Source organism: Archocentrus centrarchus, unplaced genomic scaffold (genome assembly GCF_007364275.1).
Source record: "Archocentrus centrarchus isolate MPI-CPG fArcCen1 unplaced genomic scaffold, fArcCen1 scaffold_26_ctg1, whole genome shotgun sequence".
Taxonomy (NCBI): domain Eukaryota; kingdom Metazoa; phylum Chordata; class Actinopteri; order Cichliformes; family Cichlidae; genus Archocentrus; species Archocentrus centrarchus.
This window is the reverse complement of record NW_022060256.1, coordinates 7,201,908-7,221,894: the sequence shown is the minus strand read 5'-3', so window position 1 is coordinate 7,221,894 and position 19,987 is coordinate 7,201,908. Positions and strand designations below refer to the sequence as shown.

At 45.8% G+C, this 19,987-nt stretch overlaps 1 protein-coding gene across 4 annotated transcripts; it reads left to right on the top strand.

The window, feature by feature from the left end:
* Positions 1-4,076: 4,076 nt before the first annotated feature.
* tsc1a (TSC complex subunit 1a) lies at positions 4,077-19,648 on the top strand. Of its 4 annotated transcripts, none has more exons than XM_030723580.1 (21): positions 4,077-4,160; positions 4,525-4,642; positions 4,832-4,935; positions 5,016-5,168; positions 5,876-6,020; positions 8,060-8,214; positions 8,873-8,946; positions 10,232-10,416; positions 10,645-10,785; positions 10,926-11,017; positions 11,102-11,198; positions 11,271-11,530; positions 11,601-11,737; positions 12,215-12,285; positions 13,331-13,497; positions 13,650-13,832; positions 14,601-14,711; positions 15,074-15,196; positions 16,801-16,988; positions 17,309-17,464; positions 18,200-19,648. In XM_030723580.1, exons 2-21 carry the CDS (start codon positions 4,534-4,536, stop codon positions 18,648-18,650), a joined length of 3,102 nt encoding a protein of 1,033 aa, XP_030579440.1. In that variant the 5' UTR covers positions 4,077-4,160; positions 4,525-4,533; the 3' UTR covers positions 18,651-19,648. The 4 variants fall into 4 exon arrangements, with proteins under 4 accessions (XP_030579440.1, XP_030579441.1, XP_030579438.1 ...); XM_030723581.1 differs by having other exon boundaries at positions 10,926-11,029; positions 12,215-12,258; XM_030723578.1 differs by having other exon boundaries at positions 10,926-11,029.
* Positions 19,649-19,987: the final 339 nt, after the last annotated feature.

Below are 19,987 nucleotides of genomic sequence, written 5' to 3'. Positions count from 1 at the left end.
GTATTTGGTCTCGTGCCTCGTTCCTGGTTGTCCCCCTATACCTGCCCGATGCTAGTGGGGCTTTAAGGCCGTCGGGAGCCGGCCGTTAGAGGGGGGGCACTGTCATGGTCTGTGGATTTGATCCAGAGCTTTTGGGTTTGTTATCCTTTGTGTTTTGTGCTGAGTTTGCCTCCCTGTTTGGTTGTTGCTCCCTTGCTGTTTTGTTTTGGTAATACTTCTGCTCTGTGTTTTTATGTCTGGGTTAACGTCCCCTTTAATAATTATGTTGGTTGTTCTCAGTTTTCCAACCTCTCGTTATCCTGAAGTGCATTTAGTGTCTCAGTTTCCCTTTGGGCTTTGTCATGTTCTCCCTCTTGTTGTGTGTTTCCAGTGCAGTTTTTCTTTATTTTATCTTCTTGTTTCTGTGTAGTTTGCTTATTTAGTTTGATATTGTTTTGGTTTTGACTCCAGCAATAAAGCTGTGAAAAATCAGTTCTTGTTTGTTCAGTCCTGCAGTGGGGTCCTAATAGTGATGAGAAATTCGGCTCTTTTCAGAGAGCCGGCTCTTTTGGCTCAGCTCCCAAAGAAGAGCCAGCTCTTTTGGCACCCAAATGGCTCCTCAGATTGTAGTTTAAAAAATTTGTAAAATTAATTACTTTTCCTCACCATTCCTGCATGTAGTCTCTATGTGAAGCTCAACTTCCTCTTGCTCTTTCCGGTCTCTGAGCAAACTTTGCAGGAGCCGCTCCCTCTGTGTTTGATCTGTGTGGACTCACTGTGTGGTGCGTCTCTGCCCTCCCCCTGCCCTGTTGCTCCGTGTAGACATGCAGATTCTGCCACACATCTTAGCCAATCACGTAAGGGTTCCACAAAAAAAAAAAAAATAACCAAGGAAAAGAAACGGCTCACTATCAGGAGACAGCTCCCATCATTCACTTCAAAGAGTCGGCTCTTGGAGTCGGATCGTTCGCGACCGACCCATCACTAGGTCCTAATCCTGCCTGCCACACAGCGGTGTCACTGAGAGAGTTGCTGAAAGACCATACAGCAAGTTTGGTACTCACTTCCTGTTTGGCAGCTTTGCCACTGATGTGATGGACAAGCAGTTTTAAAAATCTGAAACCTTCTGATAACCAACCCCGAACCGCTGAGGCTGAAAAACAAAGTTGCACCAACAGCTGCAGTTTTGTCTGCAGTCTAGCACAGTTGCCACAGTGAGTCAGTCCCCATAGAGTCCCATGTTAAAACTTTCCAGCAGAAATAAACATGTTTACAGCCTGATACAGAAACTGCTTTGGTCTCTGTGGATAATTTCCACTTTCATATCAGCTGTATGGGGAGGATGTCAGAAGTTTGATGTTTTTCACATGGTTTCAGCTCTGAGGTTAATAATCGATGAGCTGCAGAGTTTTTATCAGCAGCAGCCTGAGAATACGTACAGCTGCTGTTTGCAAGCATGCGTGCACACACACACACACACACACACACACACACACTGATCTATCTCTGTTTTTGTAGCTTTCCTAAAGTCTGATCAGTGTTCCTTAACTTGTTTCAGTGTTTTCATATAATCATATAGCCTCATATAGCCTGTATTCACACTCAGTGAATCCCACAGACCTGCTTTATGCTTTTATCATTTTAACTAAGCAGCATTTCTGTTGCCAGACACTTTTCAGAGCTCAGCTGATGAACTAAATACTTTAAACAGCTCAACAAGTAACATATATGCAGAGAAAATGAAAATGTCATTGATTCCACTGCTGTCTGGGATGACTGCAAATAGTTGAGGTGACCTACTGAGAGGCTGAGCGTGCAGCACCAGCAGCCTCTGGGTGACCACTTTTGCACAGGTCACCTGATGGAAGGACTCAGACTGACTGCAGTTTCTGACAGAATGGCAATGATTTACAAATAACTGCAGTCTCATTTATAAGCACAGAGAGACTGCCCACATGTTGCAGTCAGAGTCAGTCTGTGCTGGTGAGCAACTCACCTGCCCCACCACTTATTTCTGCACCTCAGGATGCAGTGGTGAATTACACAAACTGAGTTGCTGAGGTTTGTGGCAGGCTCAGGATCTGACAGTAAATACCGTTTAGTTTTCGGAGTTTACGGAGGAATAGTTTGTAATAAAGCAGCTTTACATCATGAACACAATGACTCTTCTTCAGCCTCAGTGTGAAACCTGAGTTTAGGCTGGATTATTTTTTAGTTCCTCATTTTTAGCTGCTAATTTTATGCTGCTCATTACTGAAATGAACTCGCTGTGTCTCTCTTTGTTTATAAGTGTCCATCCATCCATTTTTTTCCACTTATTCCATTCAGGGCGGAGCCTATCTCAGCTGCTATAGGGTGAGAGGCGGGATACACCTGGACAGGTCACCAGTCTGTTGCAGGGCTAAGAGACTGGTGACAACCATTCACACTCAAATTCACACCTATGAACCATCAGCTAACCTAAGTCCACTGACTACATGTCTTTGGACTGTGGGAGGAACCCAGAGAGAACCCATGCAGACACAGGGAGAACATGCAGACTCTAGTTTATAAATGTATAAACTGTAAATATGGTCCAGTCTGCGACTGAGATTCTGATACAGTGCCATACCTCCGACGCAGAGTTAATCACCGTATTATTGCAAAGAGCTTGCATGTCAGTGCCAGCTTCACCTTATTCAATCAAAAACAAATAGCAGACTGACTCCATTGTATCGCCATCTCGATGCACCAAAGTCGGTTTGAAGACGGCAGCTGACTGTGAGTGGTCACAGACTGGGTCTCCATCTTTGAAGCGACCATTTCAAAGACACTCAGATCATAAGCTGATTGCACACTGGTCACAGAGCAGTCTCCAACCACTGTCTTCCTAACCAGTCAGTCAGGAACAGTTATCAGCCACACCCTTTAACAGTGACCTTGGTGAATCCAACCTTCACTGTGATACAATATGGAGTCCACAATTCAGTCTCAGAGGATGTTTGTTTCAGCGGGGGCCAGTCAGGATGTTGGAGTCCCAGGAGAGACTGTCTGCAGGTTTACAATGTATTACAAAAAGATAGAGCAGCAGTTTATTGTGTTAGCTGCAGCAGCAAATTCACACACATTACAAACCCACAACCAAAATATAAGACACGAGGTTGATAAACACAAGAAAATTATACAAACTACTCTGTGCACAATTTAAAAACCCCTAACTATAATCTAAAAAAAATTATCATTTCAGATCTTTCCAACTGTGGAAGTCAGAAGCAGAGTGCACTTTGTCTGTCAGAGGAGGGGAGTCTTCCTCCCGCACACACAGGAGCCACACAGGTGTGCAGCAGGTAAAAATGTGCAGCATTTTACTGAAAATACTCAAAGACCTAAACCAACTCCAGAAGTAGTCTGAAGCAACTCTTTGAGGTTGAGGTACTCACACGGTCACACACACAACTCCCAGATTGAGGGCTTTGTTGTTCCTGCACCTCTCTCGCTGCAGGTGCAAAATATCACAGTAACAATGCTGAGGAGGAGCAGAGAGGACGGTGGACGAGAGGCTGCAGGTCCGATGAAGAGGAGGCAGATGATAAACTTAAACTGTTGTTCTTTACAGTCATTTATTTATGCAAATGTGTTTCTGATTTTGTTGAAGCCGGCTGTCAGTTTTTAAATACAAGCAGTGAGCGCGTCACTTTTATACCTTCTTTATTTTAGTGTCACTGATGCTGCCGCTATCCAAAATTCATTTAACCTCTCCATAATGTTCATCTTCAAAAATTAAATAATTGGGATGTGTTAGCTGTTGTGTTGTTTGTTGCACTCGTTGTGCAACAAATTGAATTTTAACATTTATTTTATTGTAGCGAAATAAAACTAAGAAAATGTAATCTTAATTACTGATTTTGTCCAAAAAAAAAATTGTGTGTGTGTGTGTGTGTGTGTGTGTGTGTGTGTGTGTGTGTGTGTGTGTGTGTGTGTGTGTGTGTGTGTGTTTGAAAAATACATGCACACGCAGGCTGAGTTTGGGTCAAAGCTTCCGAGCATGAGAGAAGCAAGAGAACGCACAATAATAAACGTCCTTTTTCCCATCCTGCTGTGAGGTCCTGAACGCCTCCTGTGTGTGTGATTGGCTGCCGCGGTGGGCAGGGCCTGCAGCCACTGAAGATGGCCGCACCGTGCTGGGCTCGGCGGGTCTGAAGGTAACTGAGCTGCTGCGGCTCTCTGTTCGGTCTGAGCGGTTGCTCGCTGCTCCGCGCGGGAACCGGAGGCCCCTCTCCGGGGCCGCCACGGGCTGCATCTCCCCGCGGCCGGCCGCTCAGCTGCTTGTTAGCAGGTTAGATTAGCATTAGCTGCTAACAGAGGGCTAACGGTGACGTCACATCAGCTGTTACACAACAGGTGTGAGGTCAGAGGTCGCGCAGGATTATGGTCGGGGTTAATGATTAATTACAGTTTCAACTCCTATGTCACTCAAAGAAAGTAATATAGTGACGTCAGCGCAACGTTATTGTGACATTCAGCTTTGTGTGTCAGCATTCGTGATGCGTTCATGTCTGTGTGCAGGTGTCCATAATGTCCAGGGAACAGGTGAGTGTCAGTGAGCTCCTGCTCTCATTGGACAGTTCAGAGCTGCGGGAGGCAGAGCAAGTGAGAGCTGCAGTCAACCAGCAGCTGAGTACAGGTGAGCTCACCTGCGTGCATGTAGCTACCCTGCAACCTGACATTTACAAGTGTGACCGCAGCTACTGGAAGCTGCAGTTCTTCTGCCGGCTAGCAGAGGCTCCCATATTAAAACTTCAGTTCAGTCTGACATCAGCCGTGACAGCCAATCAGTGCTCCTCCTGCTCTGACCTGTAGTTTCTTCCCTCAGACAAAGGGAGCACCGTCCTCTCCTCTCTAGTGGACTTTTACCTGGACTCGTCATCATCTCAGGCCGCACTCCTCCTCTCCTCCATCAGGGAGCCACATCACAAGGTGAGCAGCGCCTCCTCCCTGAACCCCTGCTCCCTAATGCTCTCTTTGTGTCTCTGACACCTGTCGGCCTCGCCCACCAGGTGCTGCTGGAGAAGCTCAACGAGTCTCTGGGCCGACCCGGGACCAGACTGGCCACCCTCACCCTGCTGGGTCACCTGATCAGGAAACAGCCACCATGGATTCATCTCATCAGCCGCTCGGCGCTGCTGTCCTCCCTGCTGCGCTGCCTCAAGGTAACACACATACTTACACGGTCACACGCACAACTCCCAGAGTGAGGGCTTTGTTGTTCCTGCACCAAAATCCATTCAAAGATTGTTCAGTTTTACAGTTTTAGTGCAGCTCAGAGTGATGCTGTGAAAACCACACAGGACTCCGCCCATCCTCGTCATTTTATCCTCCTCACTTCGGAGGCATCAGGTGCTGAACCACCTGATGCCTCCTGAAGTGTGGGAGTCGCTGTGCCGGGCTGAGGTATCGTTGCACCGGGCTGAGAATTTCACCGGTTCGCTGTCGGAGCTGATCACTATCACCACAATTAGCAAATGGTCAACCCCAGTCATCCAGTCCTCTGATACAGCTGGGGTGAGAATTTTTCCTGGCTAGAACCCCGCTCACTCCTGACCAAGACCCCTAGACCTCCTCCATGAATTACTACCTTCCTGTGGTCGCTGAATGATCCAGGAGCTGTGCTGTTGGTAGGCATAGGCTCCCCAAAGGCAAACTGGTCCTCGGACAGAGTACTATGACCCCTATGATGATAAACCCAGCAAGCTCGCCCGGAGCAGGCACAGCAGGTCCCAACCCCTGAGCACGGTCTGGGTGAGGACCTCGCTGCCAAGCCTGAATGAGTCCTGATGCTTCCAGCAGGGGGAGGGTCGCAGGTCTGATACCTGCTGCTTTAAACTGACTTTAGGAAGCTCTTCTTCCTGTTTTTCAGACAGATGGCGATGTGCTCATCCTGATCACGGGGGTCCTGGTCCTGGTCACTCTCTTACCCATGATCCCTCAGGCTGGGAAGCAGCACATCAACGATTTCTTCGATGTGTTCGGGCGCCTCACGTCCCGAAGCTGCAAAAACCCAGGTAACACCCACACAGCAGGGGGCGCTGCAGGGCTTATCATTCAGGTCTTCCACTGCAGTAGTGTAGTTTTCCTCACCGACATATACGTAGACGCCGCATTGAGCACCAAGTTGTCCGTCAGCGTCGCCGCCATATTGGATGTGGCAGAATCAGCAAACATAACATGACAGAGACGCCTCACTCTTGTGCTGCGTGGAGTTCTTCGAACCACTTTACAATCGAAACCAGATCACATGGGATTACCTTTCACAGGTAAGACTAAATAATTGTTTTTTTATCATATTTGGCCATTCTAACATTTTGAGAACAGAATTTGCTGACGTTAATACTGTGAAGTCCCACTGATGGTACTGTGAATTGCACGGTGAAGCCAGCCTCCAAACAATGACAAAGTCAGTCTTACTTAACTGAATTACCCCGAACTAACTACTCTGATTGTTAAGTGCTTGGCCAGCGTTTCTGATACTGTGCAGGTTTCCCAAAGATAAAGGGCTGTGAAAGCAGGGGGAAGCAGCTCTCAGAAGGTTTCTGCTAGCCATCATCCATGCTCTGCAGTGAGCATTTCAGACCTGAGGACTTTAACAGAGCAGGTCAGTCAGGGTCAGAGATGGAGCTCTTCACTCAGTCTCGTTTCCCAGCTCAGCTTCAAAGGGCAGGTTTATCACTAGGCTGCAAACATTGGATAAGTCAGTGCCACTCTCTGCTGAAAATATTATTTACTTTCTGAATGCGAAGGAATCAGTTGTGAATTTTGCATTACATTGTCAGATAATGTCAACATTTTACCCATAAATTCAGGCTGTGGCTACCTGGACATCTCAGACCTCAAAGAAGCCTCTAGAAGCCTTACCAGTCGACTGTTCTCAGCTCATCCGGCTAACCAAACCCCTGCCTTTGCACAGTGTTGTGACTACTCTGCTTCATACAGCTGGGGGCATCATGTCCCTCGTTATGTTCAAACCTCATGTCACTCCTACCCCCTTCCACCATCTCCCACTCTTTCATATATGCATTTGTACACACATGCACAACCCTGTAATGGACTGTGACTATAATATTTCATCCTTGTTTCTACTTGGACCCCTTCTATACTTTGCCTTCATTACCTGACGATCTTAGAGCCAGAGTCAGTGGAGCCACAGGTAAGGTGGAGAGTCTGGAAAGAGAGAGGAAGAAGAGTAGAGGACAGAGGAAGAAGAGTAGAGGACCCCGTGTGGCTTTCTGGAGGATCTCAGAGGGAAGCAGCTGATAAAGAGCTGAGAGAGAGCGGCTCGATTTATACTATACTACAATTTATACTATGTTGTGATTTGTTGCCATACAAATTGATTGATTGACAAATGTTTGAAATAGCTCTCTGTTTTAACCCTTTTAACCATGAAATGTGATTTATTTATAATAAAACAAGGATGTACAATTTAAGTTTATAGTTTCACAGCTAAAAGAAAGTGAAGTAAATTATTTTGTTAAGCAAATTGTGTTAATTTTTTGTCTCAAATATTGCTGTTATTATTACTATTTAAATTGATGATTGTTGGAAAAAATATATAATTTTTTTTAACTGAGTAAACCTACAGATGTTATCTCTACATGTCAGGATCTGGTTATTGTAGACATTTATCACCAGTATATGTAAACACACATATGTAAACATATAAACATTAGAAAACTATGTTGGTAGTGGAGTATTTAACATTTATAAATATCAGAATATTTTTTGTGCCTATCAGTTTCCCACAATATTATTAGAGAATGTGTGAATGAGGCATTAACTTAAATAACTTTGTGGAAAGGCGCTTTAGGAAGTTCAGTCCATTTACTTCTATTACTTTAAAAGGCAGATCTGCCACATCCAATATGGCGGACGCACTGACGTATTGCAGCAATGGGCCGACCCGCTCAATGAGGCGTTTACATATATATGTCTATTGTTTTCTTTGTCTTAAATGAAAGGGGATTTAAATAAATGTGTATTTAAATATAAAAATATTTCAGTGCTTTCTGATTGGTCAGTGTGCTGCTCTGATTGGTTTGTGCAGGTCATGTGCCCATGGTCTACATGGTGCACCTTCATGCAGGTGTGTACTCGCTGTTCCACCGCCTGTACGGAATGTTCCCCTGCAACTTCATCTCCTACCTGCGGCTGCACTACAGCATGAAGGAGAACCTGGACACCTTCCAGGAGGTCGTCAAGGTCAGTGCAGACCCGCCGAGGCCAGCACACTGAAACCAATGAGTAAATATGAATGCAGATACATTTTTGGATACTGATCACTTTTTAATACCAAATTAAAAAAAGAAGCTGTCAGATGATTTGGTAAACACCCTCCTTCTTCCTCTCCACATGGGCGGTTTACCTGTGTAGTACTGAAGCCTCATCAAACGCTGCTGGCCAATAAAACTTTGGCTACCAGACGACTACAAATGGAAACCAAAAATTTGGTCCTTTTCCTGCAGAATCTTTTTGTATAGATAACAGAACAGGATAAGTTAAAAAAAAAATCCAGGAAGTTTCAAATGATGCTGTTTGTTTTCCATAATTAGTTCCTGACTGGAAAAAGTGTAACACGCTGGCCTGGAAAAAATAAAGTATAAAATTGGTAAAATTTTGAATGTTGTCTGGTTCAGTTTGACCAGAGAGAGAGGAGTGTTAGCTATAAAGCATTGTTTTGAAATTTGCTACTGCAGAGTTAAGTTGAACACTTAATCTGCAGCGTCAGTCCAGGTTAGGCTGCTGAAGCTCCTGACCTGTCTCCAGGATGCTGAGACACAATTGGCTGATCGGATGAATGCATGAATACAGGTGTTCCCTCAGTTGCAGTTCACACTCTTCTGTCCTGTCTGTTTACCAGCCAATGTTGGATCATGTCCGGGTTCACCCAGAGCTCGTTACAGGGACTCAGGACTACGAACTGGACCCGTCCAGGTGAGTCGAGCTTAAAAATAGAAACCAGACTTGAACCTGCTGAACCTTTTTAACCAGTATGAAAAACAGCTCCCACCATAGTAGCTGTTCTGCAGTTTCCAGTCTCATCATATGACCTTCATCAACGGTTTGTTCAGCTGTTTCTGTGGTGAAGAACAAACTTTGCTCCTGGAGCAGCTACTAAATCGAGCTGGTAACAGAAGAGAAATTAAAGCTCCTGTGATCTCAAACAAAAAGCAGTCCAGACCTTTAACAGAGTGAAAACACTGCTGAGATCAATCCAAAATAAATAAACATAATAGAAACACAAAATTACTGACATAGGGTTTTTGTTTTCTTAAAATAATATTTTCACCTGAGTCCACCTCACGCCCACAGGACGCGTTTACTGAAGCTTCATTTTTTTCAGAATGTTTAAGATCAGAGTTTCCTTCATCCAGTGGAAGCCTGTCAGCTGACATCAACCAATCACAGTACAGAACATCATGCAGAAAAAGATGCTCAGGGTCTTTTAGAGATGGTGGGCTCATACTCCACCTCTATTCAGGGATTGTCAACAGGGGCACTCTCATGATCTGCGTGAGCTGCACTAAGAGCATCCATGAAACACATTTCATCTTTATTTACATTTAGAGCAAGCTTTAAATTTAACAGGGAGGTCTCCAGGTAATCCGAAGCAGTTGTTTGTTTGAAGAAAGTCAGGCTGCTTTGGCAGTTTGGTGATAACATACAACATGATATCATCAGCATAGAAATGCACATAACAGCGCTAATTTGGTGGAAAATCAATATTATTTATGTATAGATTAAATAACAACAGGTGTATGAAACCCAGTGAGTCTCCTTCAGCAACCATCCCAGGATTGAGGATCAACATGATTTTTCAAATATTCCAATTAGGGATAGCACCAGAGCTGATACTATGATACCAAAATTCTGAAAACACTGTGGTGCTGTAGCCACTGCATGTACTGAGCCTGCAGTTCTTCTGAAGCTGAAGTGGGCAACATGTAAGGACAGAACACTTGAAGCTGTATGGTGCCCACTTCAGCTTCAAGTGTTCTGTCCTTACATGCTGAAGAAGAAGAAGAAGAAGAAGGCCACCTACAACCACAGAACCTACACGCAGGAGATGGCAGACCCAGTACTGAGCCCTGTGGAACGCCTTTTCCAGCATGTTGGGACTTTATCTGAAGCTATCAGTGAGCAGGAGTAGCTGATGGTAGAAACATGGGAGCAGCTTCCTTAAGAGCTCAGACCATGACTTTCCCTTCCTCCCGCTCAGGTGGAGGTGTTACGAAGTCCACGATATTGTGATCGAGTGCTCCCGAGTGTCCCTGGATCCTCTGGAGTCTTCCTGTGAGGAGGACTCCTCATCCTCCTCTTTGCTCAGACCTCCCCCGCTGTCTCTCCTCCCTCACCTGGACCTCACTTGCAGTCCTCAAATCACAGATGCTGTCAGCAGCTCAGGTGAGTAACAGCAATGTTAGAGTTTATCAACATTATGATGTCCTGTCCAGCTCACAGCACAGTTATCACTTTATTAAGATTCGATTGTGCAGTTTGTAACAAAGGTCAAAGTTTGTGTTCGCTCACAGGAAGTTCAATCTATCCTTCACCATCCGGACATCTGCCTCAGCTGAACCTGAACACTGCCTACATGCAGGTAACTCACCTGTCTGTCGCTCTGTCCACCAGATGAGCTCACACCAACACTTCCTGTGCAGGCTAATGATGTCACATGGAGCCCTGCCATACAGTGTGGTTTGTCGACTCCCCCTCTTGAACAATCTGCTTTAGGCTCCGCCCACTCACTGAGCCGGAGCACCTGTGTCTCAGGTGAGATGACTTTTATGTGTATGTGGGCAGGTGTGTGTGTGTGTGTGTGTGTGTGTGTGTGTGTGTGTGTGTGTGTGTGTGTGTGTGTAGCTCCAGAATAATAAAGCTCTGTCTGTGTGTGTGCGTGCGCGTGCTTGCAGGTGAGAAATGGCCCTCATCAGGCTCCGTTCCCGTGAGCTCACTTGCTGAAGATAAACCTGGCAACAGCAGCCACGTGAGATCTGGACTGCAGGTAAACGATCAGGTGAGTTCTTGTCACTGGGAGGCTTTTATTGTGAAAGAGCAGAAGGATGAGTGTGGCTTTGTCTCCTCACAGGTAAAGATGCTCACAGATGGTGAGGGGTCAACCTTTCAGCCAATCACAGAAAAGGATGAGAGAGGCCTATATGATGTCATTAACAGCAACAGTGAGGGTGAGCTGATCAGTTGATCAATCTTGGTGATGTCACTGCAGATGCAGATGTTTATCATCTGTTTGTCTCCAGATCTTAACCCTGAGGAGTCCCAGCAGCCTCCTCCCTCCTCTTCCTCCTCTTCTTCTCAGCCCCGCCTCTTCACCTCAACCCCCAGTCGTGCTTTTTCTGCCTCAGACTTCCCCCCTGCTCCCTGCTTCACTCCTCCTCGCCCCAGCTCTGAGGAAGGTGACCCCGCCCACTCTGACTGTAGTCCCGCCCTTCCGTACGAGCCGCTGTTTGAGTTCGCTCTGCCTCGAGCTGCCATGCTGTTCATCGAAAAGAAGACGCAGGTAAACTTGTGGACTGAAGCACAGGAGGGTTTTAAAGTGAGCATGCTCAGTAACCTGCTGTGTCCTGCAGGAAGTGCTGGAGAAGAAGGAGGGAGGAGTGAAAGGAGAGAACAGAGAGGAGGGGGCTGCGACCTCTGTCTCTCCTCTGAAGGTTCTGGACCAGCTGATCATCCATGGACACGATGCCCATGTACACCTCAGCAGGAGGTGAGACGCAGGAAGTTTTCATCTGAGATTTTCAGGCTGAGGGGTGACGCGTGTCAGACGTCCAGAGGTCAGAGGTTGCATTTAGGATCAGCTGGTTTGCAGCTTTCTTGGTTCAGTTTCTTTGAAACTTGTAGGAGCCTCAGAGTTACCTGCAGCAGGTGGCAACAACAAACTTTACCATCTTTTATCTCACGCAATTTAAACATTAAATTAATGTGTACCTTCAAACGGCTGATTATTATTATTCCAGCTCGTTCTTTGAGGTGTTCCTGATTATTGGCCCAGAGCCGAGTCTCCCCTCTGAGGGAGAGTGAGGTCCATGTAAACAGTGTTATTTAGTTCTGTCTTTGAAATTGTACCAGTATAATTTTAAACGTCCGCATATAAATCATCTGTAGAGACCAGTTTGATGTTCAGCTGTTGGAAATAGAATATGTTAATGTGCGTTTCCTCGTTCTTCTTCTGTGGTTTTCACAGGTTGTCAGCTGGGAATAAATCAGTGGATCGGAGTCATTTTGGAGGTAAACAGCAGAGCATGAAAAGCAAAGGTACCTGAAACTAACTCAGACTCACCTCATCAATTTAATTAATCTGATTAACCTGATGTGCAAATGATGCTGTAAACTTTAAATCTTCATGTTAGCCCCAGTTTTCTATAAAATGACTCTCAGGTTTTATGCTTTGTTGGTCTAAATATATGAAGACTGGAATTATAAGCTGACTTCTTCTTGTAGTTTGGTTCACCTGTCCTGGGTTTAGGTGTAGCATGTTTGGTTCAGACGTAGGTTGGAGCTGCTGTGATGTCTCAGGATGAAACAGGTGGTACATCCATCCGGCAGGCATCGCTGACGAGCTTCAGAGCTGATCTGTTTTCCTTTCCTTTTTTTTTTATTCTGGGAGCTGCAGAACCAACTCAGGTGCTTCAGCTCTGAGCAACTCTGAGCTGCTTGAGCTTCTGCTGAAGTTCAGCAGATGAGTGCAGAAACACTAAGAGTCTCACACGGTTTGATTTGGTTTTCACATCACGATGCTGATGTGGAAATGATTCCCGCTGGGATCTGCACTGGTTCTGGTTCTGGGAACCAGGAACAGCCCACCTCCCGGTCTTTTTATCGAAAGCCCAGCACCCCACGAAGGAGAACCGAAACAGTTCTGTTTTTGTCCAAATGTGTTCCATGTTCAGCTTTTCAGAAGCTTTTGGACTCCAGTGCCTGCACGTGCACGATTTGACTGAGGTGTCCAATTTCTCTTAAATTTGTTTGTTGATGAGTGGAAGTGCTGACCTTACTAACCACACTGAAGGATTTGCTCACTGGTTCTGGCACCAGTGAGCACGTCAGGCATCGTAAAGCACAAAAGGCTGAGAAGTTCAGAACTGGAAGTGGACAGCAGGGTCTGGACCCGGGACTTAGGGCCGGGGAACTCATTTGTGTGGGAAGCTGCCGGCTTAACACCGAACAGATCAAAACAACTGGAATGAGTCAGTTTCCATAGCAACTCGCCTGTTCAGCTGCCGTCTGCCTTTTCTCAGGATGTGCGGCAGGTTGCGGCTTGTTGTTGTGATCGGGTTAATCGTGTGTGTCTGTCTGTCAGGCCCCTCCCAGGAGGAGGAGCTTCAGTCTCTGAGGAACCAGCTGCTGCTCGTCCACAGTCAGCTGCAGTACGAGCGCTTCAAGCGGCAGCAGCACGCCATCCGAAACCGCCGGCTGCTGCGGAGAGTCATCAACGCCACGGCGCTAGAGGAGCAGAGCGCTGCCATGGTAACACGCACGTCAACCCTATCCCATAATGACGCTGACCACCATCCACACTGTCTTCTGTCCGTCCTCTCATTTATTTTTGTCTTTTTGTGTCTTTTGTTCTTTACGTCCCTTTCTCCCCCGTCACTGCTCCCTCACTCCTCCGGGTGCAGAAGTCTCAGCTCGGCGTTCAGGACGACGAGATTCGGAGTCTGAGGTCGAGTCTGGACGAGGAGCAGCGGCGGTACTCTGTGCTGCAGCAGGAAACGCACACACAGAACAAGCAGCTGCACACACACATCGCACAGCTGCTGCAGCTGCATCGAGATGAGCAGAGAGAGAGCCAGAGACTGCAGGTCTCACACACACACACACACACACACACACACACACACACACACACACACACACACACACACACACATACACTCACTCACTCAGACACACTCTGAAGGCCATTACACACCGAATGCGTTGCGAAACAAAACAACATGAAATTCTGAATCGTTCAGTTGTAAACTTGTCGTGTAAACTATACACACTGAACACGCTGCATTTTTGTGAATAATTTGTCCTCATAAAATGCGCTGTGAAAAGAACTGAAGTTGACATCAAGCAACGATGTGGTGATTTCCTGATGTTTCTAAACAAGAGGAGATTCTGGGTTCAGCCAACTCCAGCCAAGAAATAAATTTAGTGGCTCAATTGACTTGCAGCAGCGTCTAATATAATTTTACTGTTCCCACATCACTGTATATTCAGCATATCGGTGCAAGTTTTGAAATATGACCTCACATTGCCAAATGCAGTGGTCTGATTGGTCAGATTTGTTTGTTTGCAGGAGACATGTCAGAAAAATTGAAGTTGATCCAAAAAAATAAATGCCGCAAATTTGTCCTGTGAAATGACGCAGTCGGTGTGAACGGCTGCATTAAGAACAGTCCGAAAAATACTTTTAATGCATGAAATATTTGCACATATTTTACGCTTCCAGTGTGTAAAGGCCTTTACTCACACTCTGACACACACACACACACAGAAAACACTACATCATCAGCAAAGAGCTTTATGTCCCATTCTGATTGGTGTTATTAAAGCATCTGTGCTCTAATTGGTTGCTCCAGGGTGAGCTTCAGGAGTGTCAGAACAGGCTGAGAGATCTGGAGGCGGAGCTTCAGAAAGCCAATAACAAGGCATATAATGCTGAACACCTGCTGACCCAGCTGTCACTCAAGGTAATGAGACTCTTGATTGGCTGATGGAATCAATAGATGAACCTGTTTATTTGAGGAAAAAAAGTATCCTGTGTATATATATATATATATATATATATATATATATATATATATATATATATATATCTCCTGTATATATGTGTGTGTGTGTGTGTGTGTGTGTGTGTGTATTAGCAAGCTGTACTCCGACGTACTAATGCTGCTACCCCCCAGCGCTAAACGAGCCAGGCTGAAATTTTTTTCTGGCTAGACCCCTGTGTTCTGAGGTTTAAAACCACGGGGTAGAAACACCTGAAGTCCTGAAGCAGCTCCTCTAACCCTGTTCCTGCTGTACAGATGTTTTTGTGCCTCTGTGTTTCCAGCTGTGCAGCAGCGAGCAGCTGCAGCAGCAGATGTTCCTGCTGAACCAGCAACTCGTCCTGCTCAAAGAAACCAACGGAGCTCTGAGAGAGCAGCTGGAGGGGGGAGGGACGCAGCGTTGCACCGTAAGACCCAAACACGAGCTCCATTCAGCGTCTCTCTCTCTCTCACACACACACACACACACACTCAGAGAACCCCCCTCAGAGCCGGGACCCTCCACCCCACATAATGGCAGTCTATATACAGTGGACGATGCTGTTTGGGTCCTTCCATCTTCATTCATCAAATTAAAAACAAAAAAAAAAAATCCCACCTGGTGGTCTCAGATTTACCATGACAGCAGAAAACCAGTGAACCTTAGATTAGAATCTGCTATAATCTAATCTAATATAAGCTGCTGTGCATAAATATTTCAGACATTCATGTTGGGAACATTATCACTAATTTTGGATCTAATATGAAAAGAAAATTGCTGTTTTTAAAGAGGTTTATGTGGATTTGGTCCATGGAGTCATGTCCAAGGAACATCAGCCTGAGGTTGGATGGAAATGTGATTTTAATGTGTGTGAAACATTCAGCAGGTTTGGACTGTTTAAGAATTTTCTGGTGATCAAATCTCAGCACCGACCTGCAGATGGTGGTTTCTGCAGACCTCTGAGCCTCCACGCTCACAGAGCCACAGGAGCACAGCTGAAGGACTGAGCTCCACCAGTTTTAATGGAATTTTAAGATGTTTCCTTAAAGAACAATGCTGGAAAAATATTTAAAAAGAACCTCACCTTCATCCCGGATTTTGGGCCCAGTTGGCGCTCTTTGTCCTCCAAGCTCGGGTCCTCTACCAGAGGCCTGGGAGCTTGAGGGCTCTGCACTGAGTTTTTCAGTTTCAAGACCCACTTTGTAGGCATGCCCAGGAGGGGTTTGCTGATTGAGGTTAAGTTATGCTCAGAGGCATGGAAAGAGAGGCTTTTATCTTTAATGTTTTTTTGGGATGTTCAAAAATGGCTGCAGCGCGTCGACCGACCAAAAACATTCTCAGGAAAATATATCTTAAAGTTTTTGATATATGAAGCTAAAATTTAACTGCAGTCATTACATACATCCAGACTTCAGACCATAGCATTTTCAGGCAAATCAGAGGTGGCTGAGCAGAAGAATTTGATGATTCGAGATGGATGACCTCATGGAAAGCGACATGCGCTGTGCTGTGCTCTGAAACCCTTCATTTTCTAAGGCTTGGGCAGAATAACAGTTTCCTCCTGCACTGAGCGAAGTGCGACAGCTGGCGAGCACTTGCATGTGCCGTCAAAGTTCAGCTTCTGCTTCACAAAAGAAAGTATTTAGACGTGAAAAACACAGGTTTTGAAGACTGAGGCCAGGACTGTTATGCACTCAGCTGCTGCCCCTCTAGTAGCTTTCATGGACTGCCTTTTAAAAACAGACACCGAAACAACAGACATACGGCCAGGGCCGTAACAATGGCCACTGTGATGTCACACGCTTGTGAACAGCTCCGGTTCACAGCTCACCTTCATCAGCAGGACTGGAGCCAGGTGACTTCAACAGCTCGCTGAGCTCAGCTCTTCACCTGTACATACTGCCCTCTGCTGATATTTTAGTGTAATGCACTACAACACATGACCTCGGTTTAAATGGAAGGAGTTTCTGCTTTTAATGCTATGGAAAATCATGCCATCAGGATTTCTGAACATCCTCTGCTGTGTGTTAGGAGGCGTCCATGCTGCAGTGCAGTGTCGGTAAGGAATACCTGAGGCTGAAGGATAGCGACGTCCAGCACAGACAGAAGCTGGAAGCGGCCAATCATAGGATCACAGAACTGGAGAGCCAGCTGGTCAAGAAAGATCAGCTGCTCCTGAACCAGAAGAAACTCCTGGAAGACACCAAGAACCAAAACAGGTCAGAGTCCAGCTTCACCTTTGACCTGTTAAAACCTTGGATAAGATAAGGTTTATTTGTCACGTGCAGTTATACACAGTACAATGCACAGTGAAATGTATTTTGTACCTGCAGCTGAAAGTAAGTGGTAAAAATAAGTAATTCACACATTATAAAATATATAAATAAGAATAAAGTATGTAATTCAGACATCATTTCACACAAGATAAAAATACATAAATATCTAGGGTAAACATATGAAATTCTAGTTGCTGTTATTTACACGAGGGTATGTTACTGCAGCTGTCAGTAAGTGTTCAGACTGTGTTTGTTGGTTTCAGAGCGGAGCTGTCAGCCTCAGACAGCCGCTGTGCCGCTCTGAGGAGCGTTAATCTTACGCTGCAGACCGAGATGCTTCACCTGTACAGTCAGATCCACCTGGACACACATGCGGGAGGCGGGGCTAACCCACACGGCCAGCGGCAGGACATTAACAGGTAAACCCTGGTGTTCTGAGGACGCGACGTTAAGAAACAGATGAAAGCTCCTCAGTGCAGACGCACGTTACTGCGGCCGGCCATCACGGCGTCCTTTAATCTCCGACGTACAGAAATGATACCTCGCCCACAAAGAGGCGGCGATGGAGAAAGATTTGTGCTCCCCCCCCCAGGGGGCGACGCAGGCCTGCATGAAGAACTGCTGTTGTAGAAGGTTTCTTTACTTTATGCATTTTTTTAAATTGTCAGTTAACGTTGATGGAAACAATTCTATTTTTCCGCGTTCATTTTGCCACGTCAGTTCCTGCTGGTGTTAATGTTGTTGTGCGTAACTGTACTGCCAACAAGTTCAGTTGAGTTTCACTCGGTTTCCAGGGAGAATTTCCTTATCATTGTGTTCATCAGTGCTAGTTAGACTGTTTAATGATTCTGATGTGGAGGTTAACAGGGGCCGATTCACATAGCTCGGAGTAAATATGACAATAGAAACAACGCTTTGTGGAGGCGGTTCATTCTGACATGTCAAACACAGATGGCTAAACTTGAGTTTCATAAAAAAAAAAACAGAAAACCCTTTAGCTGTTTGAGAAAAGCCTTTTTATTTTTCTCTTTAGCTCCGATGTTAAACGAGTAAAACAAGAATCAAAGTGTTCATCAAAGAGGAGGAGAAATAAATAAAGTGTCATCTGCATAAAAACACATCTGAGCTTTTCATGTCGTCTTTCTCTCCTTCAGCTCAGATGGCGACACCTTACCTGACGCTCAGGGCAGCCCAGAGTCCTGCCCCCTCTCTTCTTCTGCTGTCGGGATTGTGAATGGAGCAATGGAGGCCCTCTCCACATCTCCCATCTCTCTCTCACTCTCCCCCATCGACTCCCCACTGGCTGTCGGCTCCTTCCTGGAGCAGCAAGCTCGGCGGCTGTTCGGACCCACGGATCAGCGCCAGGAGGAGGAGGAGGAGGAGGAGGAGGAAGAAGACCAGGAAGAGGTAGTGAAGGTCCAGTCAGAGAGCCCTCCACTGGGTCAGGAAGTGGAGGAGGCCATGCTCCTCACAGGGAGTCCTCAGACGGAGCCGAGCCGAGCGGCAGCCCCAAGCGTGGCCACTGCAGACCTGACACCCGCCGTCCAGCAGAGGAGACACGAACTGAGCATAATGGACTACGATGAGATGCTGCCCGACATCTGAGGGACGAGGAGGAGGTGGACACAGAGCAACCAGCACCGAGAAGTCTGAAGCTGCTTTGCCTCACCTGAACCCAGCAGGTGGGGTCCTTGAGGCTCCGCCCTCACTCTGATAATCAACTATAAACACAATAACGGTAATACATTAAGCAAGGTTCTTCACCTGGATCCTAGATCGGCCTTGATCTGATTCATTAGCAGTTAATACACTTTCCAATAAAGTTTTTTATTTATATTTTGGGGACAAAAGTCTCTAGCTAGCTTGGCTAGCATCCACAGACTGTATGGGAGCATCACTCATACTGGTACATGTTAATCAGTAACATCCAATCAAAATCCCAGAATTTCACTCAGCAAACTGGAGCTCTGCCTTCTTGGATGGTCTGTTAGTCCAATGAAGCACACAGCAGCCATATTATTGGTCAGATAATTGCATTAAAAATGCTCCAAAACGCTCCAACAGCACAAACTCGGTCCAGAGGTCCAGTTCAGGGACTCCAGTTAGCTGAGGTGAAGCCTAGCAGACAGCTAGCAACTACAGCTGCCTGAGTCAGCGAATGAAATTCCAGGATTTGATCTTTCTTCTCCACCCTCTTGTCTAAACGTGGCGACCTCTGGAAACACAAAGCCAACATGGCAGCAGCTAAAACACTAAAGCTGAAGCTTCAGAGCGGGTGACGTGCCTTTGTCCGTCTTTTATCTACAGTCTGTGTGGACAGCTGATTTTCTTCTTTAAGCCAAAAAGTGCTTCATGCCAAATCGGCTGCGACCAATGATTGTTTCCATTATGGATTTATTTTCATTGAGGCTTTAAAAACCGCTTCTCAGCATTAAAAACGTGAAATCAAATATTTGGCTTCATCGTTGAGTCGCTGATCGATTACTGATGCCAAAGAGTTGTTCTTCAGTGCTCGCAGACAGGCTGCTGTCAGATGTTGCATTGCTCCTGAAAGTTGCTCAGCGTGAGGAGACGAACGCTGTGAAATAAAGATGTGAGCGCTCTGCGTGCGTGTTTGTGTGTTCATTAAAGCCATCGCTCACCTGCTGACGTCTCTGACACCTGGAACACACCTGCACATTTTTTACCTGTTGCTTTCTTATGAATGTTTTTCACACAGTTTTTAATGTTTTTGGAAACATTTCAAACTTTTTTCCAACATTATTTTCAGACACGTTTTTGGAAAATTGTGAAATCTGTTTGATTTTATTTAAAATGTTCATACATTCATCCTCTTAACACTTTCTAGGCAATTTCTAGGAAGCGCGGATATGCTCAGTCACTTTGATTGGCTGCTTCTTGTGTCATCGATGTTCTTGTTCAATACAGGAAACAACCCCGAG

What these genes read in the sequence shown, in the direction of transcription:
- tsc1a (XM_030723578.1), top strand. Translation starts at nt 4,534, where the DNA reads ATGTCCAGGGAACAGGTGAGTGTCAGTGAGCTCCTGCTCTCATTGGAC. An exon ending in TCAGGGAGCCACATCACAAG is followed by an intron (nt 4,936 to 5,015) that starts GTGAGCAGCGCC and finishes CTCGCCCACCAG; the next exon opens with GTGCTGCTGGAGAAGCTCAA. An exon ending in CCTTCCAGGAGGTCGTCAAG is followed by an intron (nt 8,215 to 8,872) that starts GTCAGTGCAGAC and finishes TCTGTTTACCAG; the next exon opens with CCAATGTTGGATCATGTCCG.